The 26,111-nt window shown below is 44.1% G+C and overlaps 3 protein-coding genes across 6 annotated transcripts in view; 2 read left to right on the forward strand and 1 right to left on the reverse strand.

Moving 5' to 3' along the window:
* plekha7a (pleckstrin homology domain containing, family A member 7a) overlaps nt 1-15,675 on the forward strand; it is an 83,058-nt gene extending 67,383 nt beyond the window's left edge. For all 3 annotated transcript variants that reach the window (XM_076262749.1, XM_076262761.1, XM_076262756.1), the window contains 19 exons: nt 864-1,403; nt 2,311-2,695; nt 2,913-3,104; nt 3,240-3,323; nt 5,474-5,527; nt 7,029-7,097; nt 7,533-7,613; nt 7,844-7,993; nt 8,290-8,391; nt 8,597-8,705; nt 8,837-8,994; nt 9,339-9,524; nt 9,951-10,041; nt 10,386-10,480; nt 10,664-10,885; nt 13,226-13,450; nt 13,647-13,780; nt 14,677-14,795; nt 15,103-15,675. In XM_076262749.1, coding sequence (XP_076118864.1) covers nt 864-1,403; nt 2,311-2,695; nt 2,913-3,104; nt 3,240-3,323; nt 5,474-5,527; nt 7,029-7,097; nt 7,533-7,613; nt 7,844-7,993; nt 8,290-8,391; nt 8,597-8,705; nt 8,837-8,994; nt 9,339-9,524; nt 9,951-10,041; nt 10,386-10,480; nt 10,664-10,885; nt 13,226-13,450; nt 13,647-13,780; nt 14,677-14,795; nt 15,103-15,125 — 3,019 coding nt within the window. In that variant the 3' untranslated portion in view covers nt 15,126-15,675. The remainder of the gene's footprint in view (nt 1-863; nt 1,404-2,310; nt 2,696-2,912; nt 3,105-3,239; nt 3,324-5,473; nt 5,528-7,028; nt 7,098-7,532; nt 7,614-7,843; nt 7,994-8,289; nt 8,392-8,596; nt 8,706-8,836; nt 8,995-9,338; nt 9,525-9,950; nt 10,042-10,385; nt 10,481-10,663; nt 10,886-13,225; nt 13,451-13,646; nt 13,781-14,676; nt 14,796-15,102) is intronic.
* Nucleotides 15,676-16,121: 446 nt separating this feature from the next.
* On the reverse strand, nt 16,122-18,522 carry cunh11orf58 (chromosome unknown C11orf58 homolog). 2 transcript variants are annotated; one of them, XM_076262788.1, is made up of 6 exons: nt 18,345-18,522; nt 17,575-17,655; nt 17,345-17,405; nt 16,902-17,011; nt 16,623-16,638; nt 16,411-16,489 (listed from the first exon to the last, which is right to left on the reverse strand). In XM_076262788.1, exons 1-6 carry the CDS (start codon nt 18,399-18,401, stop codon nt 16,485-16,487), a joined length of 330 nt encoding a protein of 109 aa, XP_076118903.1. In that variant the 5' UTR covers nt 18,402-18,522; the 3' UTR covers nt 16,411-16,484. The 2 variants fall into 2 exon arrangements, with proteins under 2 accessions (XP_076118896.1, XP_076118903.1); XM_076262781.1 differs by lacking the exon at nt 16,623-16,638 and having other exon boundaries at nt 16,122-16,489.
* Nucleotides 18,523-18,859: 337 nt separating this feature from the next.
* On the forward strand, nt 18,860-23,745 carry vps72a (vacuolar protein sorting 72 homolog a). Its single transcript, XM_076262772.1, has 6 exons — nt 18,860-19,367; nt 19,451-19,603; nt 19,759-19,876; nt 21,148-21,324; nt 22,311-22,455; nt 22,801-23,745. The coding sequence occupies exons 1-6, from the start codon at nt 19,251-19,253 to the stop codon at nt 23,252-23,254; spliced, it is 1,164 nt and encodes a 387-aa protein (XP_076118887.1). The 5' UTR covers nt 18,860-19,250; the 3' UTR covers nt 23,255-23,745.
* Nucleotides 23,746-26,111: the final 2,366 nt, after the last annotated feature.

The following is a 26,111-nucleotide window of genomic DNA, read 5'->3' on the forward strand; positions in this document are numbered from 1 at the left end:
TCCGGGGGAAGATAGTGTGAGTGGAGTGCTGGCTTTCACTCGCATCATGTCACCTGTTCTCTGCTATTTGAGGGTTAGCCGCTGCTAGGAGCCCATTAGACACCTGCTTGTGACGAGGGAAAGGACCGGGGCCTATTGTGCTATGAGCCAGTACACATGGTGTGATAATGCCCTCTCGTGTAATTGAGATAAGCATGCTGGAGAATAGTGGCTTTTTCAGATTGAAAGGATGCTTTTTATAGGCAGCGTCCCTTTACTTCATGCCAACAATGTTCTAGGGGAGCTTGTCATGCAGCAAATCAAGTAAATAAGTCCATTATCTAGGAGTAATTCAGCTTCTGTTATGTCACTTACTGCAGCACTAAGGTTGTCTCCTACATATCATCTCAAAGGGCCAGACTTGACCTTGACATTTTGTGACAGGAGTACACATTTGACAACAACTCCTGTGACATTTTGTGACAGAAGGGCACATTCTACAAAAAGTCACTTTGACTTTTTCAGTCCCAATACTGACACTGGGTTTGGGGTATGGGCCAATACCAAGTAGGTGTAGTAATACAACATAGAATTGAATTGAATAGCTTGGTCCTGTAGATCACCCCTGCATAGTTAAGATACCCAATGCAGGTATTTGTGTCAGTGTTGGATTGATAACATTGATGCACCCCTAATTTATAGTAGGATTCAATGTAAGGTGTGTTGACATGTCCATCTATCATATGTCACTATGTCCACTGACCATATTAATTCCGCACTCATTTATATGTGCTGGAGATGAGGGAGATGAATGTGTTTACAGAGTGGAATGTGTTTTTCTGGCTGGAAGCTTGACTGCAAGCTTCTGTTCATGTCTGTCTCAGAGTGTCAGAGAAACTTGAGAAGTCCGAGCATCTGATCGACGCGGAAGAGATGGAGCCTGAGCATAAAGCGGCCGAGCCACAGACCAATCACATCACAGTCAGACCTCTTAACCCCGGGCCCATGGAACTGGACGCTCCACCCAACGGCCCACTGAGACCAGACAAAGAGGAAGCCGCCCAGGAAATGGCCCTGGAGGCTCCCTCGGTGGAGGAGGATGCTGGGAAAGCGCCCTCCAGCGGGGCCACCGGCGAAGACGAGGCGTTCATGATGGGCTCCGATTCCCGGCCCCCGTCCCGCGCCCCGTCGCGGGGTCCGTCGCGAGGTCCCTCGTCCTGGGGTCCCCCATCCCGACCCCCCTCCACCGTGCCGAACGGCTCCCTCCCGGAGGTGAATGGCATCGGGGGAGGCGTGGGGATGGCGGTGGGGGTGGTGAGCAGGGGACCGACCCCACGTGCGGAGAGCGGCGTCCAGGCGCAGAGGCAGAGCATGCTGGAGCAGGTGGAGCACTGGGTCAAAGTTCAGAAAGACGAGCAGAGAGCGTAAGGGTTGTGCACACATACACTCACGCACACACACACACACACACACACACACACACACACACACACACTGAGCAGAACAGAAAAATCATAGATAGAGTTTCGATAGATAGAGATAGAGTTCCACCAACAATTCACAGACATACAAAAGCAAGGCACATATCTGATTCTAGACATATGTATTTAGCAACATCTCACCAGATATGATGGCTATGACACACACACACACACACACACACACACACACACACACACACACACACATAGAGACATACTTACTCTCTCTAGACACAACCACAACCACCAACGAATTTTAAAAACATATCGTAAACGTACTAATTACCAACCATTTCATTCGAAAATTCTAAAACAACAATGTTTTTTAATACTTCAAAATAACATTTGATAAATGAACCTTACATTTTCAGTAGCCATAGCCATTTACTGCCTGAAATATCCGATTTTGTGTACCACGCTCGGAGTTTAGTGTTGGGCTGGTGGGTACCTATTCCCAACCTTCTCAAGGCACATCAACGGTTAGCCCGACAATTCTCATCGCAATTCAAAATTCCACTGGAGCTCCAAGCGGATTTGTACACGCAGCCTTACAAGACTGTTTACAGCTCTTCGAGTCACGATAAAATGTCATTTTTGGTACATAGCTAATTTAGATATACTTATGGTGTGGGTGCTTGCGTTTCTTTAGGAATCCGCCGTCTTGGTTTGTATAGAAATTAATATTAAGTGACACATACACGTAAGAGGTTGGACATATGTGACGGTTGGTAATATGTGACGTTCCGACACATTGCGATAGCTCTATATTCTAATATGACTTTATAAATGTTTGGTGAAATATCTGACCCAGATCTCTTGTTCTACTCCACCTGTCAAATTCCTCTTGCAGGACTCTTACACGACGGCCAAAGTCCACCCAGCCTGTCAGCACAGTAGTTGAGGTCTACCACTCCAATCCACCCCAGTCGTACCACACAAACCCTCCCCAGCCATACCCACCCAATCAGTCTCGGTCCTACCAGACCCTGCCAAAGACCCCGCCCAGCCAGCGCCACCGGCTGCCCAGCGACTACAAGTATGCGCAGGACCGCGTCAGCCACTTCCAGTTGACGCACGGCCATCCCCCGGCGGCCGGTAAGGACGCCACCGTGTGGCAGCTCTACGAGTGGCAGCAGCGCCAGCGGTACAGACACGCCAGTCCCACCGCCCCCCTCTACAACCCCAGCCCAGACTACCCTGGCCCACGACTGGGCTACTCTGCAACCCAAAGGAAGGTGTGTTTTGTGTGTGTGCGTGTGCGTGTGTGTGTGTGTGTGTGTGTGCGTGTGTGCGCGTGTGTTTGTGTGTATGTGCACGCATGCCAGCGTGCGTGACTTTGTGTGTGTCTGTGAATGGTGTGTGTGTGTTGGTTGTAAAATGTGTGTGCATGTAATATATTTGTGTGTGTGTGAACACATGCATGTGTGTAATTGGAAATGCGGCGTCCTCCAGGACAAACCACGGTCCATTCCTGTGCCCCCAACGCTGGCTGACATCCCCCCTCCTGGGCCACCACGAACAAGACAGCCATCGCCCCGGCGACAGCACACCCCTGCCAACCGTGTCACCGTCCAGCCACTGGACCAGAGGCCGGTGGTGGAGGTGCCACCGTCTGCATCGCCACGGAGACAGCATACACACAAGGTGCCGACTCCACATCAAACACCTGCCACATGACAAACCACTAATGGAGGATGAAGCGTGACATAGGTGAATAAGGGGGATGTTATGACAGCTGTGTTTGTTTACTTGTTTCTCTTTTATGTTTGTTTGTTCCAGTCGGCGACTGTGGACAGACGCTCCATGCCTCCGTCAGGTTACATAACCCACACAGTCAGCGCGCCAAGTCTCTATGGGAAAACGGTAAGCGGCTCTGCCACCGAAAAGTGATGATAGCGTTATGACACCTCTCTCTTTCTGTCTGACTAAAGCAACGTCTGTGGAACGGAGGCCTCTCAGTGAGACGGCAATCTAATCCCCCATTCAGGCAGGAAGCAGATGTGTGGAACAGCTGTAGACTGGTGTCTCTGTCAGGAAGCAAACTTCATTCAATTCTGTTTGGTCATAAACATGTATTTAGGACCAAAATAACTTGGATGCAGGAAACATTGCCACGGTGATGGCTTTCATCTCCTGGTTAACTTGAAAATTGAGAATGATCAATGGGAATATGTACAGATGTGGTAAATCAGATTTAAACTGCCTGCTTTACACCTTTCCTGAGTTCAAACGCCATATTGTCATTCATTCCCTGATCTTTTGGTTGGCTCAGGGAAGTCATCTCCTGCCATGTTTCTGCCACTATGGATCTTGTCAGAGTCCTTGGTTTTTTTCCCTGTGCCCTTCCCATCCTAGTTCCCACATTGTTGTTGTATACCCATTTGTTTTTCCGACGTCCACACCACCAAATTCCTGCCAACCTTTAACTCTCACCTTCCCTCAAATGCAAACCTCCTCGAACACCCATATTATCATGGACCATGTCAACCCCATGTCAACACCAATATTTATGCCCTCCATGCCAGTACCCATATAAACAACCATGTTCCTCTCATCCAAGCCAATGCTCACATCATACCCACAACTCCCCAAAGCCTACATATCCCCATACCTGTTGTCCACTTTCCAACCATTCCAACTCTTCCCCCGCCCTGTGCCAAGCTTGACCCCCAGTGCGCTCGTGTCCTCCGCCAGCCAGAGGAGCTGACCCTGCTGCTCATCCAGCTGCGTCGGCACCAGGCCCTGATGTCAGGGGTCCGCAGCAACACCCATGCCCTCCTGGATCGGTGCCATCTGGGCACCCATGCCCGTGCCCCAGACCCTGCACCCCCCACACGCAGAGCGCAGGTCAGGGCCTCCAGGGACGCCCGTCTGTGCCTGTGTGTGTGTGTGTGTGTGTGCGTGTGTGTGTGTGTGTGTGTGTGTGTGTGTGTGCGTGCATGTGTGTCTGTATGTGTGTGTGTGTGTGTGTGTGTGTCTCACTGTCTACAAGTGCCATGATGCCTGTGCTGGACACACCCCTGGCTTGGTTGTCCATTCTCAGAATGATGGCTGGCTCCTGCATCCATGGGCTTCATCGTCGTCGTAGCGTGTCTTATGTCATGCTGACCTAACTGCATCATGTCATGGTCTTTCATCAACACCGTTGCTAAGCTGCCATGGTTATTGTTTGTTTGTTTGTTTTATGAGTGGATGTTAAATTCCCTGCCGTAGCATTCCGTCATGTGTGCCTGATGTACAAAGTTTACATCTAGCCACTAACTGATACGCTCTCTCTCTCTCCATCTCTCTCTCTCTCTCTCTCCCTCCCTCTCTGAGCTATGGATGTGATATCTGTTAGATAATGTGCCTGGTTCATCTTGCTCACAAGCTTTGCCGCGTTAGCTGAGCATAATACGCTTTGCACACCCAAGAGAAAACAGTAACTTGGACGGTCAAACATGGGTGCATTCAAATTGACCATACAAAAGTGCAAGTGGGAGAAAGTTATCCCTGTGAAATTACACTGACTTCAGATGAGAATTCACGAAAGGGAAATGCAATCATTAAATTGATTGTACCTTTACATAGCCTTTTTAATCACAGCTATGGAATTGATTGTACCTTTACATAGCCTTTTTAATCACAGCTATGAATAGATGACTACACACTGTACTATCATATTTGTCCTACACTCATTCTTATTTTTCCAAACATCCATGAAATCATTTGAATGCACACATGTTGTGAGTTGCATGAAATCTGATCTGCATTTACAGTATAAGAGAGGAAACATTACAGCCAGGTTTCACACTTTTCAACTCTTCTTTCTATATGATAGCCATTTAGCATTATAAATCGGGTACTCACTGTTTAAGGGCTATGATAGTTAAACCTCACAACATTCTGCATTTTCTTTTAAAGTGTAATGTGAAAACTGGAGACTACCTGAGGTTTCTCTGAAGAGCAGTGTGTTTGTGCATGTGTGTATGCTATGAAAGCTGACACGTAGTGTTGTGTCTGTTTGTCTGAAGGTGGATGACACTTATGTGCAGCTGAAGAAAGACCTGGAGTACCTGGACCTAAAGGTGGGACCCTGCGATCCCACGCATGTCTTCTGCACCTGTCCCAGTCTCTTCTCCACCTAACCTCTTCTCCTTCCTTTCCTTCCTTTCATCCCTTCTTCTTCTTTTTCTTCTTCTGCTCTTCTGTCCCAACTGTAACTCTCAGGTTTCAGGTTTTTTAACATGTGCTCTCAGCAGCTCAGTGACCTATTCACATTTCACATCCCACAATACTGTGAAGGGACAATGGGGAGTAACTGATGTTCTGTCTTAATCATGAGCTTACCTCGCAGATCACTTAATGTAAGCTGTTCAAGTAGCCCTTGGTGTAGTGCAGCAGGCACAGATGATGCAGACTGGTCATTCTGCTCTTATGTTATTATTATTATTATTATCATTATTATTATTATTATTATTATTCTTGACCATCCCCTACTCTCCCCTTCGGACCTCTCTCTGCTTGGCACAGATGAAAAGCATAGAGCCGTTGATCCTTACGGTGCACAGTCTGTTACAGAACTGCACTGCACGAGGCCTCGGCCTCCACTGGAACGTAAGCACACCTGCCGGCTAGCACCCCAGACCCCCCCACTCCCACTCCGCGCCCCTCGAACCCTCCCTCCCCCCTTCCTCCTCCCTCTCAGCATGGCTTATCACCATGCCCCTCATCGCCATGTCGGTAGCTGCGTGTTGATTGGCCGCCGGCCTGCCACCCTTCCGCCCCTGCCCCTGTGACCCCCCTGCCTTTTTTGTGCATACCATTGTGATGCCACAGTGACTGTGTGTGATTGGTCCGTGTGACTGTGCGTGATTGGTTCGCAGGCTGTGTGTGGTCGGTTGATTGGTCGGTCGGGTGGAGCCAGTGCATGTGGGACGTGTCCCCCCACGGGCCCTCTGAAGGGGTGATGAAGCACCTTGGCGACACTGGAATTGAAATGAAATCACAAACAGCAGCATGGAAATATGCTCTCTTCATATCATATTTAATTTGGCCTCTCCATTAGGACTACAAAGCACCATCTTTATGCTTATTATAATACTGAGATATTATAAGGTCTTTGCTAAAAAAATTTTTTTTCTGTTTGACATTTACGCCCCACAGGGTTTCTGTAAATTGATCACTTGTAGCTTGATGAGCAAGTAAACTGCATTGTTCACATTGTCTGTGGAATCATGCAGTCATGCAGTGCATTATCACGTATGCGTGTGGAAAGGCGCTAGCTCCTTTCTCATGATGTGATAGTTTACTATGTCCTCTGTACAGCATTGATTTCATATTGTGCTTCTTGTCGTAGCTCTTAGCTCAGCCGGCATTAGCCAAATACACTGAGATGCCGAACAAGCTCCAATCTTTACATTTGCAGTGGTAGTAGATCTTTACCTACACATTTTTGTATTTGTTGTGACATAGTTTACTATCTCCTGTAGAATAGTGACTTAATAGAAGACAGTTGAACATGTCTTGACGTCTGGCTTGGCAGCACTGATGCAGGGCTCTCTAACATGAAGTGACTGTTCCACGCAGGTGATTGGCCCTGACACGATGACGGAACGGACGGGGAAGCCAGTGAAGGTTGCTGAGAGCGACATGGATGTAAGTCACATTGGCATTCCCTTCATTATTCCAGTCAGATGCATTCAAGAATTCCTAACAGAGCTCCTACAGAGTCTATGAGCTCCACATTTCAAGTGTGCTGTTAAGAAAAATAAAACACAGGAGCATACATTTTACAACTAGTGCTGGAGATACAGTATTTTATTTCATGTACAAGTTGCATGTGTTGCGTACTGTACCAAGCTCCTCTAACATCCAATAATATCTGTGTTATGTTATAAGATGGAAAATTTGCTTTTTATCTCAAACATGAATATAATACAATTTCAAAGGTGTGTTTTCAGTGAGATTTATTATTGGCTTAATTTAATTGGTTGATTTGAGAGCAGGCGTACAACCATGAGCTGTGAACAGTCACTGTGGCTGTGTTGCTTCTCCTGCCTTTCTCACACAGCTCTTTGGCTCCCCCTGCAGGTTCAACTCAGCAGACTGTGTGAGCAAGACAAAATCCTCCAGGAACTGCAAGCCAAGATCAGTGCACTCAAAGAGGACAAGGTAAGGTAGAGGACATGGACTACTGAACTGACATACTATGTTAAAGTCACTATAGAATAAATATGGCATAATATACCAAAGTGTTCAATACACCATGTGACGTTTTCAGGATAATGATAGCATCCTCCACTTCTCACTGTAGTACGTAGTGTAATTAAAAATGTATGTTTTGAGGGTCTTCTTGAGCTTCTTTATGTGAGTGGGACTGTCATGTTTGTTTCATGTGTCAGGATAAGCTGGAGTCGGTGCTCGACGTGTCCCATCAGCAGATGGAGCTGTACCAGGACCAGCCGGCCCACGCCGAGAAGATCGCCTGCCAGCAGAAACTACTGCAGGAGGACGTGGTGCACATCCGCGCAGAGATTTCCTGGGTCTCCACGGTAAAAGACACTCAAGCACACACACACGCGTGCACACAGACACACACACACACAAGCAGACACGTTTGTAGAACATACTCACATACACATATGAAAACACCCACACATACTTTTAATGATGATACTATTTCAGTTACAGTAAATGAAGTTAAATGTCTGTAGAATAGGACATTAGTCTGCATGGAGGGTTATTGTTGCTCTGAGCATTGCATGTTGTGTGTGACTTTAAGTGTATTTAAGTGTTGTGTGTGACTTTAAGTGTTTTTAAGTGTAGTGTGCTTCTGTTTGGTGTGTAGGAGATGGAGCGCTCCTGGTTGGAGTACTGCAGGCAGGAACAGTGTGTGCTCCAGCTAAGAGAAGCACTTCAGGGCCAGATGGAGTTCTGCACCGACCCACAGGTACACAGTGTTTGAGTGTGTGTGTGTGTGTGTGTGTGTGTGTGTGTGTGTAGAGAGAAAGATAGACAGACAGACAGGCTGAGGGCTTGGTGGATGGATAAATGTGTTTGTGACACTTACTCAACAAGACTCCTTTGCCCTGTATTTTTTTATTAAAAAAAATAGAGAACCTGTGCCAATGTGTGTGTGTGTGCCCATACAACAGGAGAAATCTCAAATGAAGAGAGAGCTGTGGAGGATTGAAGATGTTATGGCAGGTTTAAGCACCAACAAAGCCAACTATAAAATCACCATCAACTCAGTGCAGAACCCAGGTAAAGAGGTTGTCACCTTGTGCTCATTAAGCACCACCTAGTGGATACCTGCCACCTGTATGCCTATTTTTATACAGCCAGCGAAAAGGCATGTAATGTGTGTGTGTGTGTGGTTATGTGTGCACGTTCAGAGCGGAAACTTGCCCCATCTGTGCCTGAGTCTACCGTGCCTTCTCGGTGTGTGACCCCTGCTCTGGGAGAGAGGTTGTCTAGGAGCAGCCCTCTAATCACAGAGAACCCCCCTATCCAGTGGCAGCCACCCCCAACACACACTTCAGTGCCAACGTGGGTAAGTAGTATACACCCACACACATACAGTACTGTATATCCGTTCCAAAAACAATGAAATCGGAGCCAATTTAAAAGTAGCTGGGGAATAAAACAATATTTCTTGTAGTTTATATTTGCATATTTTACCACTGCCATAACAACTCCATAATATCTCAAAATAGTAGTGAGATGTTTTAAAGCCAACACAATTTTATAGTCTAAAGCAGCAGTGATTAAAAAACATAGAGAAATGAAGCTTATGGTTTTAATTAAAGAAAAGGCTGTAATATAGAGGTTATATTGTGATTGTTAAATACTGAACCTTGGGGGAGTTGTCACGCTGTTTGTGCTGATGGTGTTTAGGTGGAGGACGCACCTCCTCCCCGACCCCCTCTGCCCCTCCTGTACGACGCCGAGGACATGCCACCGGCCGTTCCCCCGCTCCCCAAGGAGGCAGCTGTCATCAGGCACATGTCGGTCCGAGGCCTCAAACGCCAGTCGGACGGGAGGAGACGCGACCGAGAGGGCCACTACACCGTAGACAGCAAGGTCTGGAGCCCAGGCCTCAATGCAAACATGATCATAATGAGGAACATAATTCTCATACGGGTAGTTGGACAGATGGTCATCGTTGAGAACCTCAGATGGAATGATTACACAAAAATTGTTCAGATTTAACAGTTCAAAGGAAACATGATTGACTTGACATGAACGTACTTCTGGTGTAGAAGTATCTGGTGAAGTGCACTCATACTAGAGAAGTGTTAGAGGTGAAGCAGTTGGCTGCAACCCACCACCTTTGTTGTTCGATCTTTTAAAAGACTATCTAAATCTAAATGGTTTCAGCGATTAATTGTCTCTCTAGTTAGGATGTAAAGATTGTTAAGATATTTCCCACATTTACATGCTGATCTGCTGATATCTGTAGCCTGGTTGTTTTTCCCTTAGGCTTAGGTTGTGTGCTCCTGTTTGCAGGTGGAGTTGCGATCATACCTGAGTGAGCCTGAGTTGGCAGGAAATGGCCAGGGGCACGCTGAAGGCAGTTTCCAGACACTGCCAAACAAAGGTAGAGAAATATGCCACTTTGACCTAGCAACATCCACCATGTCGCCATGGTGAAGTGTATTCGCTAGCATGGCATCATACCTAAAACATGCCCTAACGATGCCAGCATCTTGGCCATCTGACTGTGCAGTAAAGTCTGGGACTATTTGTGAATTGATGTAAAATTGGTTAAGAGCCAATTTAAAAGTGATTGTTAGGATTGCATGTTTCCTTTCAAGGATTTCTCCATTAAGATATTTTGGTATTCTTCTTGTGACCTGTTTCCATGGAATTAGAACAGTATTCTTCTTTTTCTGCCCTTTTCTGTCTTTCCCCCCTCTTCCTCTTCCTCTTCCTCTTCCACAGGTCTATCTGGTTCGTCCTCCAGGATATACCAAACGGGCCATGTGTCCTCATTTGTCACAATGAGGAAAGGCAATGACTTCCGAGGAGGTTTACAGGTAGGTCAGCTCTCTGCAGCACTGTCCTGTCCCAAGGCAGGAGCCCACATTAATTGTAGTGCCACTAACACCACTGTTCTTACCCAGCTCTGTTCCTAAAAGTCACAGCAAAGTTGTCTTGGCTTTTTTTGTCTCGCTTATTCTCTCCCTCTCCACCTCTCCTTTTCTCTATCCCCTCTTCAGGAGAGACCGAAGAGTGCCTTGGAGAGGCTATACAGCTCCGATTCCCAGCAGGCCGAGCAGCCTCAGCCCCGCGGGCGGATGAGTGCCGAGGAGCAGCTGGAGCGGATGAAGCGCCACCAGAGGGCGCTGGTGCGGGAGCGCAAGCGCAACCTCAGCCAGGGCGAGCGCCACTCCAGCGTCTCCACATCCACCTCCCGACCCCCGACCTCTGACCCCGCATCAGTACGTTACCCTATCCCCTACCCCGGCAGGCACCGGACGCACCGTCACCAAGACACGGCCAGCTAACCTTATGCTAACATGCTAACACCAACAAACTCCCCAATGTAACCAACAGTTAGCGCAGTTAGTGAGACAAGCCAAGCTAAACTAAAGCCAAGCTATAGCAGGGAGGATTGGTGACATTGCTGCACTTTGGGAACTGGCCTTGGGGTGCTTATCTTGCTTAAGCTACTCTGCTACGGAGAGGCAACACTTACTTTCGCTCTCACACAAGACTACTGAATGTACTTCGGTGGGAAGAAGAGGGTTTCTGCGTGTCTCCTTCCTCTCGCTCAAGGACCTAATTTCCTCTCAAAGTGGAACTAATTTTTGTAAATGTACATTGCAGTGATGTTAATTATGCACATTAACTTATGGAATCATTTCAAATATTTTTTGTAGTAACATTTGTAAATCTCTATTTTTGTTAATATTTGATATGGAATGGGGAAATGTTTACCTGGCTTTATCCACCTCCAGATTAGATTGATTTGTTTCTTTTCTTTAAAAAAGAGTTTCTATGAGAAACAACCTGATCAAAACCTCTCATTACTGCATGCCCAACAAAAAATCAAGCCTGAGCAATCATTTGATACACATCCGTTTACCTTTGCAATCTTCTCGATGATCAGATCAGTTAAGTGCCTTTTCGTGTGAATCATGGATAAGATCCTTGCCTTCAGGGGCAGATTGGTGTCTACAGTCAGCTGCTATCTGGCATCTCATAGACTGGGTTTAAAAGCTGAGTGAAGATTAAGGTGTGTGTGTGTGTGTGTGTGTGTGTGTGTGTGTGTGTGTTTGCGTGACAATGAGATTATGATGTGAGCGTGAAGATATGAGATTGCTTTTCTCAAGGTGGTTAAGATACAAGCAGGGCATAGAGAATTTTAAAAAAATTAAGAAGATTAATGATATTGTTGGAGTGGAAGATTTAAGAATGTGAGATTGCGTTCCATCAGCCATCATAAACAGCATAGCACAACAGAATGATGAAAATGTTGGCTGACAGCGGCTGCTGTAAAATACTGAACATATTTGCCTATTAAAAGCTATGATCTCTGTGTGACTGCACTGAGTGGCATTAGCCAAAGAAGTATCAGGTTGAAAGGGGCTGGAGACATGAGCTCAGACATGCGAGATTGTTAGAGGTGTGGTTCCCTCTGGGAATGTGTGACTAGTTTAACAGTATGCTGTGGTTGACAATAATCCCTTATCTAACCCAACAACCCCATCACTTTTGTTATGAAGTCCAGCACAGATCCGTTTGGAATGCCACTTCACCCTTGTGACTGCCAGAGTGGAGTGTGATCTCACACATTTTTACTTGCCTGGAGAGTGTGTTTCGTATATGCATTTTTTTTCCAGCTTTCTACACATTCAATCTAGACGTTTCCATTTAACAAGCTTTTTCAATGCCTTATATTTCATGCTGAGTCTGACAGTAAGGGGCTGGGGGGAACGTTAAAAAGGGGATAGATCCACTGTATATTGAGTATCTTTACTACAGTTACTGCATAATGACATAGTGACTACTCAAGTCAATACAGTTAAACTTCAGTGTACCTGTTGATTGATGCACAGTGAAAACATAGGACTCACCTGGTGCTTGTGTAATAAATGTCATTCCTGTACCTGTGAGTGTGCACTGAGCAACTGTCTGTGTCTTATCCAAAGTGTCCTCTACGTTTACCAACCAGTACCACTTGACCTGAACTGAACAACAGCTGAACAACCCCCTCTCTTATCTCCCTCAGATGTAGATACTGTAGGTTTGCACTTTAGCGCTGAATAAACAATACCAATGAGTCCGGATGAAGAGACTTAAGTGTTATGTGTTTGTTTTGTGGTCAAGTGGAAAATTAGCATGTTGGAAATGTAGTTTGTCCCTACCATATAGATTTATTTGTATGAAATGTTTAGCAGCTATGCCTGTGCTAGCATTTTGATTAAACCACTGCATGCTGGGATGTGGAATGTACTCACTCTATCTCTCTCTCTCTGAGTCTGACACACATATCGCAGGTGTGATTCTGGGGTCCTGGGATTTCATGCATGGCTTTGTCTTTCCACGGTATATTACAAACTGGGTCAATTTATGACACACATTTTGATGTCTTATACTATCCTCAACATCTTATGTATTTGTTTTACCTCATATAAAGTCACATTATGTGCATCAGTAAACTGAACAAGCAAAGGTTCCAGAACTATACATTTTCTGCACCTCTTACTCCCCCTGTTTCATACAAGAAGGGAGCCAGAGGTCTGTCTAGGTGATAACTGCCATGTTACTCTCCATAGCAAAATAAGGAGCAGGATTTGGATTCACAGCTGCTGGAAAGAACAGTACCCAGGAAGGAGCAATGGACTGCAGGAGGGAGGGGCAGTGAAAGCCTGAATGGGCCCAGCCAATCAGATGCAGTGAGCAATGATGGGGAGTGGCTTACAGTGCTTGCTGTGCCCATGAGAGAGCAGAGAGAGCAAGACCTCGAACCTGTGGACTTTGAGTTTGATATCAGCAGAGAGGTAGGCCTATATAAAAAAAAACACCACTGCCCTCTATTTTAACATCTAAAGAATCTCTTCGCAGTCAAGAATATCGGCATTTTTTGTTTGTTTGTTTGTTTCTTTAATCAAAACTAATGAAGTTGAAAGTTTGAAGTTTTCTGATTAAAATTGAAGTCAGCGGATGAAACCTCTCTGATCTGTTGCCTGTTTCCAGTTGGCTACTCCACAGAAGGTGCTAATCCCCAAACGCTATGTGGAGCTCGAGCTGGAGGAGAGCCTGACCTCTGAGGAGATGGAGGCCCGCGACCTTAAAGCGGAGAAGATCAAGAACCTCCTCGCCAAATCAAGGCAAGCTCCTGGCCTGACCAGTACAGGGATTACATTATTTCAGTATCAGAGTAATTGTGTTGTGGGGGTTATATCAGTCCTTTTAGGCAAGTACCTCCACTCGGCGGCCTTAATGTAATGCTTTTTAGCCACTTATCGGGCATCTATTTCGGCAGAAATGCATGTGCGCAAGGCTTCATGATGCCAACCTTGCTCCAGCGGCAAGATCACAACACATGGTTGGCACGATGTATTCACAACACACTCCATGATTGGTAGCCTGGAGATTCCAGACCCTGGTAATCTAGAAATATTAAGGGGCTGGCCACGAATAATGTAATGGCCTAACTCGAGGGGCGGCACCAAGCGTGCATTTGAAAATCTCACTGCACGCAATTGGATAACACAATACGACAAATGTTTACTGACTGATTCCGGGACATCGACGCAATTGTATAACACTACGGCTGTCATCTGTTTAGCTCGCCTCTGGCCCGCCTATATCAGATACACCGATGTGATTGGCTCCCCGCGATACAAGTGGGAAAAGTAACGTGCATCATTACTCATTGCCAGAGTGTCTCGCAGAGACAATTCAAATTGTGCTCTTGCGAGAACTCTGGAGTTTCCAGGGTACATGATTGGCACTATGTATCACGTCGATTTTTTTTTGCCGTGGAAGGGGTGGGATATGTGTAGACAACTGCCATATTTGCTAACCCCATGCATTTCTATGGAGGATTTTTTGAGTGCTGTGTCTCATTAGAAAGTCTCTGGTTATATTTGTCAACAAACCTGGTTTTCAGTTCATGAAATACTGTCAGATTTACAAATGCTAGAGAAAAGAGTTATGACAACAGCCAGCTGTTGTAACTACAGTATTAGTGACCAACTAAGCACTGAATCCTCCATTTCAGTGGTCAAACAGTGGACACTACAGAGCTGGATTCCGCCTTGCAGCAGAAGGAGAGGATTGTGGGTATTCCACGTGCATTGGCATCTGAGGCATCGATCAGGATCAAGCAAGCCGCCGCAGGTGAGTGTCATTATTAACACACCTTACGTTCTCACATCACCTACGATTTCATTGGTATGTTTAGGTCTTCTGCCTTTATAAAATTATGCTTTTTTTGTAGGATTGTAAAAGAAAAACCTCTTTATCCTTTATTTATTAAGAACCCCTACATAGTTATCATTGTCAACCGTGTCTGTTTAAAAAAGCCTACATGCCCCTGCTCCATCACACTAATACATTGAAAGTAATGATGTAGGGCATCTCTTGAGAAGTAGCAAGATGACATATTCAACCCCTGAAATATGATGTCCTGTGTTTGTGCTTTCAGCCAGAGCCTACCTTGGACAATGAGCTGTGTCGTGTGCAATGGCATCCTCGTCTGGACTCAAGTCTTTCCATTTACAATCAATATAAAATATTTAACGCTTCACTGAAAAAAATGTCTCCTATTTATGGCCCACAAGTGCTTTGTGTTAGACTACAATGTTTTGTAAATTTATTTTAATCCGTGTTTAAGCCAGATACACACGCTTTGCCTTGTTTCTAATACGGCATAATACCTGGTTTGTTTTGCACTTGTAACTTGTACATGTTTGATATTTCCAACAAAATCAAACACTCCACTCAAAACATTTTAATCCAACTTTGCAAGAGAATAGCCTTCTTATTGTTGACAAATACTGGATTTTGTGTTCATAGTATCAGTATCTGTGTGGAAGCAATGGAGAAAAACTGTAATAATTACCTTTTTATACACTATGACTATGGTTGACTCTGACAAAAACATGCACTGTGTGTATTGCAGTTTGGTTAAATTGGAGTATTTTTAATTTTGCTGCTAAATGACATTTTGTTTTAAAAGTTTGAAAATGAGTCACATGAATTAAATGTTAATATTTTATGGTTTTGTTTTTGTCTGAGTGTTCCTCAAAATATAGACAATCACAGGCACACAGATATCCCCAGTATATAGCAATGAACAATGATTTTTAAAGACTATGCTGGATAAATCATTTTTAAAAATCTCTGCGCTCTGCGCTTTCAGTAATATTTTGAAGTAGTTTATGGGGAAAGACCTGTAATAAGATTATCTGAGGCACTGCTCTGAAGAGAACCTGATTAGCAGACAGCTGCTAGAATTTTATTGATAACACAGTGATGGCTTTCAACAATTACCGATTCCCCATAATGAGCTCTCACAGAGAATTGGGAACGCTTGAGAGTCTTAAGCCTGCTGTCTGCATCTGTGAGTCAAGTATTGTCTGGGGAAGGGGAAGCTAGGACACAACACTCATGAAGGAAAGAAAATAGAAGAGAACAAGATCAGACAAAAGAGCAGACAACAAATTTCCGTACCCTTCAACTTTATGAATGTCGTTTTAAAAAAGTCAAACAAAACAAAATAATTTTTACAAACAAATCATAATGGACATCTAAGGAAACATTAAACACAATTGAAAGTCAGTTATTTCACATGAAAAACTCACTCTCACTCTGCTTTAAGACGACTTGACAAATGTCATTTTAAAGCTGTTTTTCTTGTCGTCGTTTTTCTTGGTGTCTCCGTCTTCCTCAGACTCCTCCTGGCTGCTCTCCGAGGTGGGAGGGGGACTCTCATCTCTGGGCTCAGGCGGCTCCGAGGGGTCTGTGGAGGGCGTGGGGCTACTGGGCTTCTCTGTCTCAGCAGGACTCGGGTCCACTGGAGGAGGGTCAGGCTGTGGACACCAGGAGGGAAAGAGTAATGGGAACGGAAGCAGAAAAACATAAACATCTCTTCCTGCAGATGAACGTTAACTTAAAGATGAACAGAAACATGTCTTGCTGCAGATGAACATAAACATTTCTTACTGTACTGGAACTGGAACTAGAAGTTGCCACAAACACCAAGGTCATAGGTCCAAGGGAGCAAACACATTCATATGAAAGTATTGTATGTAGCTTTGGATACAAGTGCTTGCTACATATATACATTTATATCTATAAGCTTGAAGGCAGTAGCCAGAGAATTACATCACAGCATAACCCCATAGGATCTCAGACTCAAATAAAATCCATTTTTCTAATAACACTAACATGACCGTTTACACAAAGTGGAATACAAGTAGTTGACCACACACACATACACACCTCACTGAATCCTAAGCCGCAGTGCCTGCGATTACGTCCTGACAGCACCCCGTCCAGGCCCTGCTGGTACTGTTGTTCTAGCTCAGAGTTCATCTTCTGATCTTCGTTCCCTAACAGGACACAGGAAGGAGTGAAACACTATAAGGATATGTCTGCTTGAGACACTCTTTGATTAGAAGGTATTGCACATTTCCTGTAGGTTAGATTCCGGCACTGCACAAGAAGCCAATATTGAGGTGAGATGGACTACCAGGTAGGTTAACAGCATACTGAAAATGATATTACTAGTTTGTCAAAGTATTGTATGCCAAAGCACCAAAGCATCTTATAATATCACAATATATTACAAGGGTTAAAGAGTTTGTCATGGTTGAGAAATCAGAACACAATTAATATGTTAAAACATAGACTACAGCTTCATCATATCTTCACAGTATGCTCACCAGAACGGATGTGAGACGTAGACCTGTGATCTCCAATGACGAGCCGTCCAGTGTGTTCTTTCTTAAAAGGAATACAAAGGGCAAACTCATTACAAACTCTCACCAACTACAACAGAATTTGAAATAAAAGTACTGCTTGGAACAATGCCAGGGTTAACCAACATATTGTGGGGATTTATGTGTATTGTGTCATTTGTGGGAAAAGGCACACACATTACACATAGACTGACCTTCCCAGCACCCATCAGTCGCAGAAACTTCTGTTTTCTCTCATTGGTGCCTAGGTCTGCAGCTGCCCAAGTTCCCCCTGCCTGAACGGAAATAAACACATGATTAACACTACAATTGTAAACAAGCCTGAGTGGAAAAACGTGGCTTGGCTTTTCAACATTCTTGTGACCTGATGGGCAGTTTGGATTACTTGGACTAGCCTACTAGACTGTCTGTCATATGCACCATTTCACTTTTATTCATCACATTATTATTTTTCTGTGACGACACATCACAAAACTATAGATATGAGACTTGAAGATCATGAGGTTATTTGAGTGACCTTTCATATATCCACATTGAAAATAGACTAAGGATTGAGGGGAGTAGATGAACATCACCTATCCTAAACTCGAGTCCACTACACGTCATCTTCTATTTCTGAAATTACTGAAGGCATAAAAGACCAGGATCGGGACAAGGACTTAAAGAGAACGCAAATTAGATCCATAATGGAGGATGCCATAAGCATATGGGCAATTACAAGCTGCAGAATTGGCGTTTAACTAATGTCCACAATCACCTGCCTGCTATCCAGCTGCAAACATCCTTTCAGCACAACGTTATCCATCAACCCCACATACTGTACGCCCATAGAAAGCCATAAGGCTGCTAAATAAGCGGGTAAAGTAGCTGAGCACTACATAAGCTAGCTAACTAACGTAGCTAACGTTAGCAAATAACGTTAACGTTACTCGCAATGTTGCCAAATCTAGATGAGCTCACTCACATCATCATCAGAGGATGCAGGTCTCTTTGTCCCTTGTCGATCTTGTGAAGAAGTCATTTTTCCCCTGCTTGAATCCACTCTAGATTAATCTAAACATGACAATTTTCCCCGTCTAACAGAAGGCTGCTAACGTTATTTCATTGGGTCCTCTCAGATTTGTTGTGATGGGCACAGTACAATTTACAACATTCTATTATTCCGGTTCAGCAGCAAGTTGAAGAAAAGTTTGTCAAAATAAAAGTCTTGCTCTAGAGGAACCAAGCAGATTTCCAACTATGTAGAGAATATTCCATTTAATTAGGCAAACACTTATAAGTTGGCTTCCAGATGTTTATTTTTGAAGTATTAAACTGAACAGATTTTTTTAGCTAATTTCATGTAATAAATGCATGCATTTTTGTGCCCGGTTTGAGGCCCAATGATCATACATTATTTTCCACTGTTGTGTCTGCCAAATCAACAGGAATTTATTAGACCATTATTTTGACACACATAGCTAACCCGGAAGTGTAACCTGCAAAATTGCTAGTACACAAGCAGACGTTTTGGTAGTTGGTAGACGTTTGGATTTTGTATACGTTTATTTTGTTAATTGTATTTCCATACGGCAACTTAATTGCCTTCTGTCTAAAACATAATAGTTTATAATTTCAATAACAATCGCGCCTACTCATCATGAGTGTTTAGATGACAAAAACAGGCTAAGAATAGTTAGCTTCCATGTTAGCTAACGCAGTTAGCTATTGTTAGTTCATTTCAGCTTGGTAGATTAGCCTAACTGAAACGGTGATTCTGTCACTTATGAGAGGTGCGGTATCAACTATATACCAATAACAAACGACAACTGGGGCCTGTTTTATCCAGTTGATTTTGACCTTTCTTGTAGCCTTTCACTGAACTGCAAACATGACTTTGGCATCAAGTCGAGAGCAGCGAAAAACAGCGGGCAATCGCATGTCAAAGTTACTGGATGCTGAGGAAGAGGACGACTTCTACAAAACAACATATGGTGGATTTAACGACGTAAGGCATTTATTTAATCGTGGCCATTGTTTGATAATGTGCTCTTTTGATGATATCTTGACCCACTCTGGTTTTAAATGAAGGAATCGGGCGATGACGAGTACAAAGGAGATCATTCGGACACTGAAGATGAAGTGGACAGTGACTTTGATATCGATGAAGGGGATGAGCCGGACAGTGATCAAGAGGAGGACGCCCCCCGCAGAAAGAGTCGGGTTGTCACCAAAGCTTATAAGGTGAGGACAAAACAGTTGGTCAGTCACTCATATGTATCGCCGACGTGTAGCAATACACAGACACCGTGTAAACAGATGCAGCACAGCAACAACAAATTGTGTTTGTGTGGTAACAGTAGACAGTGGTTGTTCCATACTATTCGTTATCTTTTCAGGAACCAGTTAAAGTGGCCAAACCCAAGCCAAAGAAGCCATCAGTTGAACAGAAGAAAACTGAACGAGTGAAGACCCCACAGAAACGCACAGCTCAGGTCTTCCAGGACTTTGCAGAAAGTAAGTAGGTTGGTCAGGCCTGATGACCTCTATTCTGCTCTTCAGGGTGAAAAAAAGCAAAAGTGTCTGCCACAAGAGAACTACATGGTTAACATTGACCTACTTTGTCTTTTTCTGTACTGACTTTTCCAAGCTAAGATAGAGCCAAAGTAAGCCAGGAGAACTGTATTAGCTTGGCTGTTCCATTTCCAGCAGGGTCATTCCACGTCAATTCAACCAGGGCCCACGTCCCACGCACTTACAGTAGGTCTCCAAAAATTCTGGAAAATTAAATAATCTGTACCTATGTTACCCAGGAGACACACTGTAAAATTACTTTTATGTAAGATCAATACTTTCCAAGATACAACCAGTTTTACGGGGGGAGGGGGTTGTCGATTTTGTTCGGCCTCCATTTTTTGTCAAAGTTCACAAGCCCATAGTGCAATAACTAAACCATGTAGGAGGCTAAAAATGTGCATGCTGGTACATAAGTAGGAATAGTATGTAGCAAAATCGTCACGTTTGATCTGGATGATCCTGCATGGTCATATCTGTCCCTCAAAGTTGATCAAAATATTTTTTTTATTGGAGTTTTTGGCTAGGCTCTGTTTAGGCCTTCAGAAGACATATTTGTATTCAACATAGGCTCTTGATTTATTTTCCTTATTGAGATAAGTAGAAACACTCTCACAAAAAGCAATGAACAGAAAATAAATTCATTCAGGGTCTTAACAGCAGACCTCACAAGTCTGAAAAATCATTTTGGTTCTCATTTTCAGAGCACCCACCCACCAATTTTTAGAGCACACACCTTGTGGGAATATACAAAGATTTTTTTAATGTATTTTTTCTTTATTCTCGATGATCCCTTCTTTTTAAAAACACCAATTTGACCTGTCTTATGCAAATCTTTCTTTTTTTATTTTCCACCCTTAACATGGGCAAAATGCATTATTGGGGCAGCCGTGGCCTACTGGTTAGCGCTTCGGACTTGTAACCGGAAGGGTTGCCGGTCCGAACCCCGACCAGTAGGCACGGCTAAAGTGCCCTTGAGTAAGGCACCTAACCCCTCACTGCTCCCTGAGCGGCGCTGTTGTTGCAGGCAGCTCACTGTGCCGGGATTAGTGTGTGCTTCACCTCACTGTGTGTTCACTGTGTGTTGAGTGTGTTTCACTAATTCACGGTTTGGGATAAATGCAGAGACCACATTTCCCTCACGGATCAAAACTGATATCATATGATGTCCGTTCATTCTGACCCTGTGGCATCCTTGTGATCTCCCTCCACAGTCCGCAAGTCAGTACGTCAGTCGACCAGCGAGCACACCCGTAAAACCAACCTACGGCTGCAGTTACGACAAGAGGCCCCTAGGAGGCGCCGTGGGGCTCACCATGATCGACCACTCACCCAGGAAGAGCTTTTGGCAGAGGCAAAGATCACAGCAGAGGTCAATCTGAGATCGCTTGGTAAGAAGGAGAAATGGAGATATAGACTTGTTTTGTTGCACACCCTGGGCATTAACAGATACCAGGGTCAGAGAGACTGAAAAGTTACTGAAATGATAGTCACCAAAATAAGTCAACTCAGTAGGCCTATATATCTCTCTCTCCCTCTCAGCCTTCTTCAACCTGGGAGACAGAGGACTTAGACCAGGGATTCCCAAACTGTGGTACGCGTACCCCCGGTGGTACGCGAGCTGCTTTTAGGGGGCAGGGATGGATTACAGGGGCCCAAGGGGTCAGGGGGCCCTGAAGCCCAAGCCTTTGCATGGAATCATTGCCTCAATATCAACAAATCAGGATGTAGCCTATGAATCTGATTGAATTTAGTATTGGCCATCCCCAAAATGCACCAGAATACAGGAAATCACATCAAACAAATTAAAACATTTCTGGGGGCGGACCCCCAAACCCCCCCTCCCACATATACGACAATAAGTGGGGGGCCCTGAATACATCTGGGCCCAGGGGCCCGAAAGTTCATAATCCGCCCATGCTAGGGGGTACGCGAGATGAAAAGGGCTATGGCGGACAGGTGTAAAATGAAAATTTTAAATCTTTTGTAATTAATTCATGAATAAATACATAATTTCGAATCAGGTCATAATGATATGGAAACATGAGTGTTATAGAATGCGTTACGTTTTTATGTGTTTATGTGTCGGATGGTGGGGGTACGCGAGCCGAGTCGGAATGTAGGCGGTGGTACGCGGGGGGAAAAGTTTGGGAACCGCTGACTTAGGCCATAGTGCAAATTCCGATAACTGGGTGCTCAGCACTAAACTAGAGGCATATGTAGCATAGGCTTACAACTAAACAGTTACCTTATTAAGGATCATGGTTGGATATAAAATTTGAGATGTCCAAGTGAAGACTTGCACAGAAAAGGGCAAAAGGGTTGTGACGCGACTATCTCTTTAGAGTTTGCTCAGTCTGTTTTCCTGGTTTCACAGAGAACTATGAGCGTCTTGAGGCCGATAAAAAGAAGCAAGTTCACAAGAAGCGACGCTTTGATGGGCCCACCATCCGCTACCATTCAGTCCTCATGCCCCTTCTATCCGACTCACTGCTCAAGGAAGAGAATGTAGACGTAGAGGGGTATGTATGTATTTTTCTCATAAACATTTGAGTTCCTTAAAAAACAAACTTTAACCTGGTGTTAACAAGCTCAGTGATAGGTTTGCTTTGAGGTAAAGCCTTTTACTCACACACACTGCCATAAACCCCATATTACATTCTTATCCACCTGCGTGTTTAAATTGTCATGACATTTTGGCTGGTAAGCAAGTAAGCAACATTAAAGTAGTAGATAAATGTTTTCCTTAATCATTTGTATGACTTGAAAGGAGTTGAAAATTATTGCTTTGATTGTTTTGAGACATGACATGTGACATGAATTGGGGGGCTTGAACTGAACATAGTTCATCTGTGCTCCCCCCACAGGTTGGATCAGGATGCTCCTCAAGCTTCTTCCTCCTCAGCTCCTGCTTCCTCCTCCTCAGCCTCCCAGGGTCCATCGGGGGCAACAGGACTGTGCTCGCGGACCTACATCACCTTCAGCGACGATGACGCCATGACAACAGCATTTCCAGCAACAACGAGGGGCTCCGCCCCCCCGCTCCCGGTGCAGGAGGTGTGTCCAGTGACGCACAAGCCAGCGCTGTACCGTGACCCCGTTACGGACATCCCCTACGCCAACGCCCGAGCCTTCCGCATCATCAGGGAAGCCTACCGCAAGTATGTTGCTGCCCATGGCTTCCCCGCCACAGACGTGGCAGGGACGGGCGGTAGTGGCACGAGCGGTGGGGCAGGAGACGGATCTGCTACTTCGGCTGCTGCAGCATCAAAGGGCATGTGCCAGAAGACGCTTGTCAAACAAACAGTGGTCGCCATGTAACAGGGCGGAGAGATTTTGGCTTATGGTGTTTGGACTTTGATCTGTTTAGATTTCAGGTGCTCAGATGTCTTCCAAAGTATCACTGCTGCTGATACGACACATTTGTGAGCCCATAACAGAAGAACTATGAGATGATGATGGAGGGACTTAGTAATTCTGTTATTTTGACATTTGCTCTCAGTGAAATCTGTTATAGTTTGGAGTCAGAAAACAAAAATGAATCAAACAGAAAACACTGTAGCCATAATACTTTTTGTTATACAAGAAAGATTATCTGTCAAATGGGGTGTGCAGATGGTATGTGAGTGTATGAACTTGGAGTTCCCCTGGTGTTTTCATTAATCTTGCTTTTTTTATTTTGTCCTTTTAAAATTCCACTTAGTTTATAGTGAAGGATACAATTTCTCTGCAGAACTTGATAATCCTGCTAAAAGTTTGTACCTAAAGTTTTGTAACAGTATTTGGTATCGAATAAATATTTCTTGCTTTCTCATTGTGTACCGTTGCACACGTCTATAAAGGGGAATATCTGGAGTACCTTTATTGTAAGAAACTCTGTACAATTTTAACAATGTTTTGCTATAATGCCAAAACCTATATCCCACACAGAATTCAAAATATGACTCCCATCTTTTGGAAATAAGAAGAAATGGCGTTTCAGTCAACTCTCTGTTCCTGTGATAGTTTTGGGTCTTTTAAAAGGGGTCTATAGAAATATCTGTTCAGCATTAATTAATTAAGTTGTTATGAGTAATGGTTTGTATGGTATTTGTCTTTTTTTATTTATTGACATTATTTGTTATTGCTATTTTCCTTAATGTAGTCTTACCAACATTTTAAAACTGTTCAACTGTTAATTTAAACTCTTGTATTGTTTTTATTTGTATGTCGCCGGACAAAAGCGTCCTCTAAATCCTGTAATCGTATCCCATAGTCCCATAGAAAATATATCAAGATTTTGTGGCATAGCTAAAATAAAAAAAAGACGTATAATCTTCATTATTATTAGTTTGACTATAGACAGATTAAAATGTAGTTAAACTATTGAAAATTATGTTGCATATCCAGAATGCCTGTATGGCAAATTTGAAACTTGAACATTGCACAACAATGAGTTCTGCTAATGAAAAGGGGATAATGGGATTTGGCAGAGGATTTTGTCCTAAGGGACTTAAATAGCAATAATGGCAATGCAATCAATAGCCTAATTGAAATAAACAGTGAAAAAAATACAATAATATACAAACCATAACTCAAGGAATGCAATAAGTGCATGCTGAACAGATATGCCTTTTAATGCCCAGATTACCAAACATTTACAAAAAACACGATCACTAGCCTACTTTGATACTGAGATGCGCCGAGACTTCCGAAATAACTAACCTACTATTATGACGTGAGCTTGAATTGCCATGGAGATTTCTACGTATTACAATGAGGCATTCTAGAACAGTAACGAGTTCAGTAAAACTTTGATATTAGACATCGCTACTAGACTAGGCAGGATTTTGGAAAATGTGCTTATTTAAAGTCCCGAAGGCAAATCATGTTAATTTTTGGCATACAACATTTTTAGGGGTTTTGAAGGGTGCTGAATTCAAATCTTCTGTATGCCAGGCTCAAAAATGTCCCATAATGCCTCAAAATGGAGAAATCCAATATGGCCGCCGCCGCCAGGTCAAAATCGAATTAATCACTTATCTTTTAGACTGTACAAGGTAAAAACCTGAATGTAATGTGCTTTTATGGGTTTTCACATATAGGGAATTCAATGCCATGCTCAGATTTAAGATCAAGACTAGAGAAAATGCTTGAAATTAATGTACATGGTTAATATTGTTGTCTCGGATAATGAATAATTCATGAAAAAAGAGGACCATGAAACAGGTTGATGGCTTTCTGAAGAATTTACTTGAAACATGTTTAGAAGCAAGGTTGATTACCATATTTCAATTATATATTTATATTATTTATCTGTATTTATCTATTTATCTGTATTTTAACTATTTATTTAATAATGCATATTTACCTATTTATTTAGTAATTAATCCATTCTGTTCTAATCAATTCTTTAAACTTCTTGGTATGAAGAGGTAGGCTACACACTTAGGCTATCCTAATCATCCTCATCCTCTCCAGCAGTGTTCTGACAGGTGCTGCTGCATAACATGCAACTTTTCCTGCAACTGTAGCGCTGGCTTAGACATCCCTTGACGCAACCACAGGAGGTGATCTCCTTACAAGCTTTTGGAATTGGTGAGAGATAGTAGCTGTGGCACTAACTGATCATGCACATTTGGATGGCCTGATAAGTGTGTGTTGTGTTTGGGCCACCAACATGCTTTCTTGGCAAGGGACGCCCCCCAGTCGTGCATGAATTGTTTAATTATGCCTACGCACACAAGGGAAGCCCGTTGTCGTTTTTTCTCTGGTAAACGTGCGGTTTCTCCTGTTTCCAAGGGTCCGTCAAGGAAGATGGCAAGAGTAGCCAGGGCGCTTGGGGAGTCCTCAGCAGCCTTACAAGCCTCACTTTTTTCTCTTAGCACAAGGCCTGCAGTTCCCCAACCTGCTCCTTCTACCAGTCCGCATGAGCTGGAGGAGGAAGATGAGGAGGCCATTGTGGACGTTGAGACTGTTCTTGCGTCTAAGGGAGAGGAGCTACCTTGTGCACTGCCCTGTGTAGCCAGCCCCGTGGGAGGCGAGCTGGCCCGTCTGTTTGAGGAGGTCGTTGGCAGGGCATCCACGGCTCTTGATATTCCCCTACCAGAGAAGCCCCTTGCCTCTGCGTCTAGGTTCCACACAGACATGACTGAGCGCCAAGTGGCGGCGCTCATTCCCCTCCTACCAGACTTTAGCG

This window comes from Alosa pseudoharengus, unplaced genomic scaffold (assembly GCF_046254945.1).
Source record: "Alosa pseudoharengus isolate Yale_2024_CS ecotype anadromous, Long Island Sound unplaced genomic scaffold, YU_APseudo_1.1 YU_APseudo_1.1_scf_10, whole genome shotgun sequence".
Taxonomy (NCBI): Eukaryota; Metazoa; Chordata; class Actinopteri; order Clupeiformes; family Clupeidae; genus Alosa; species Alosa pseudoharengus.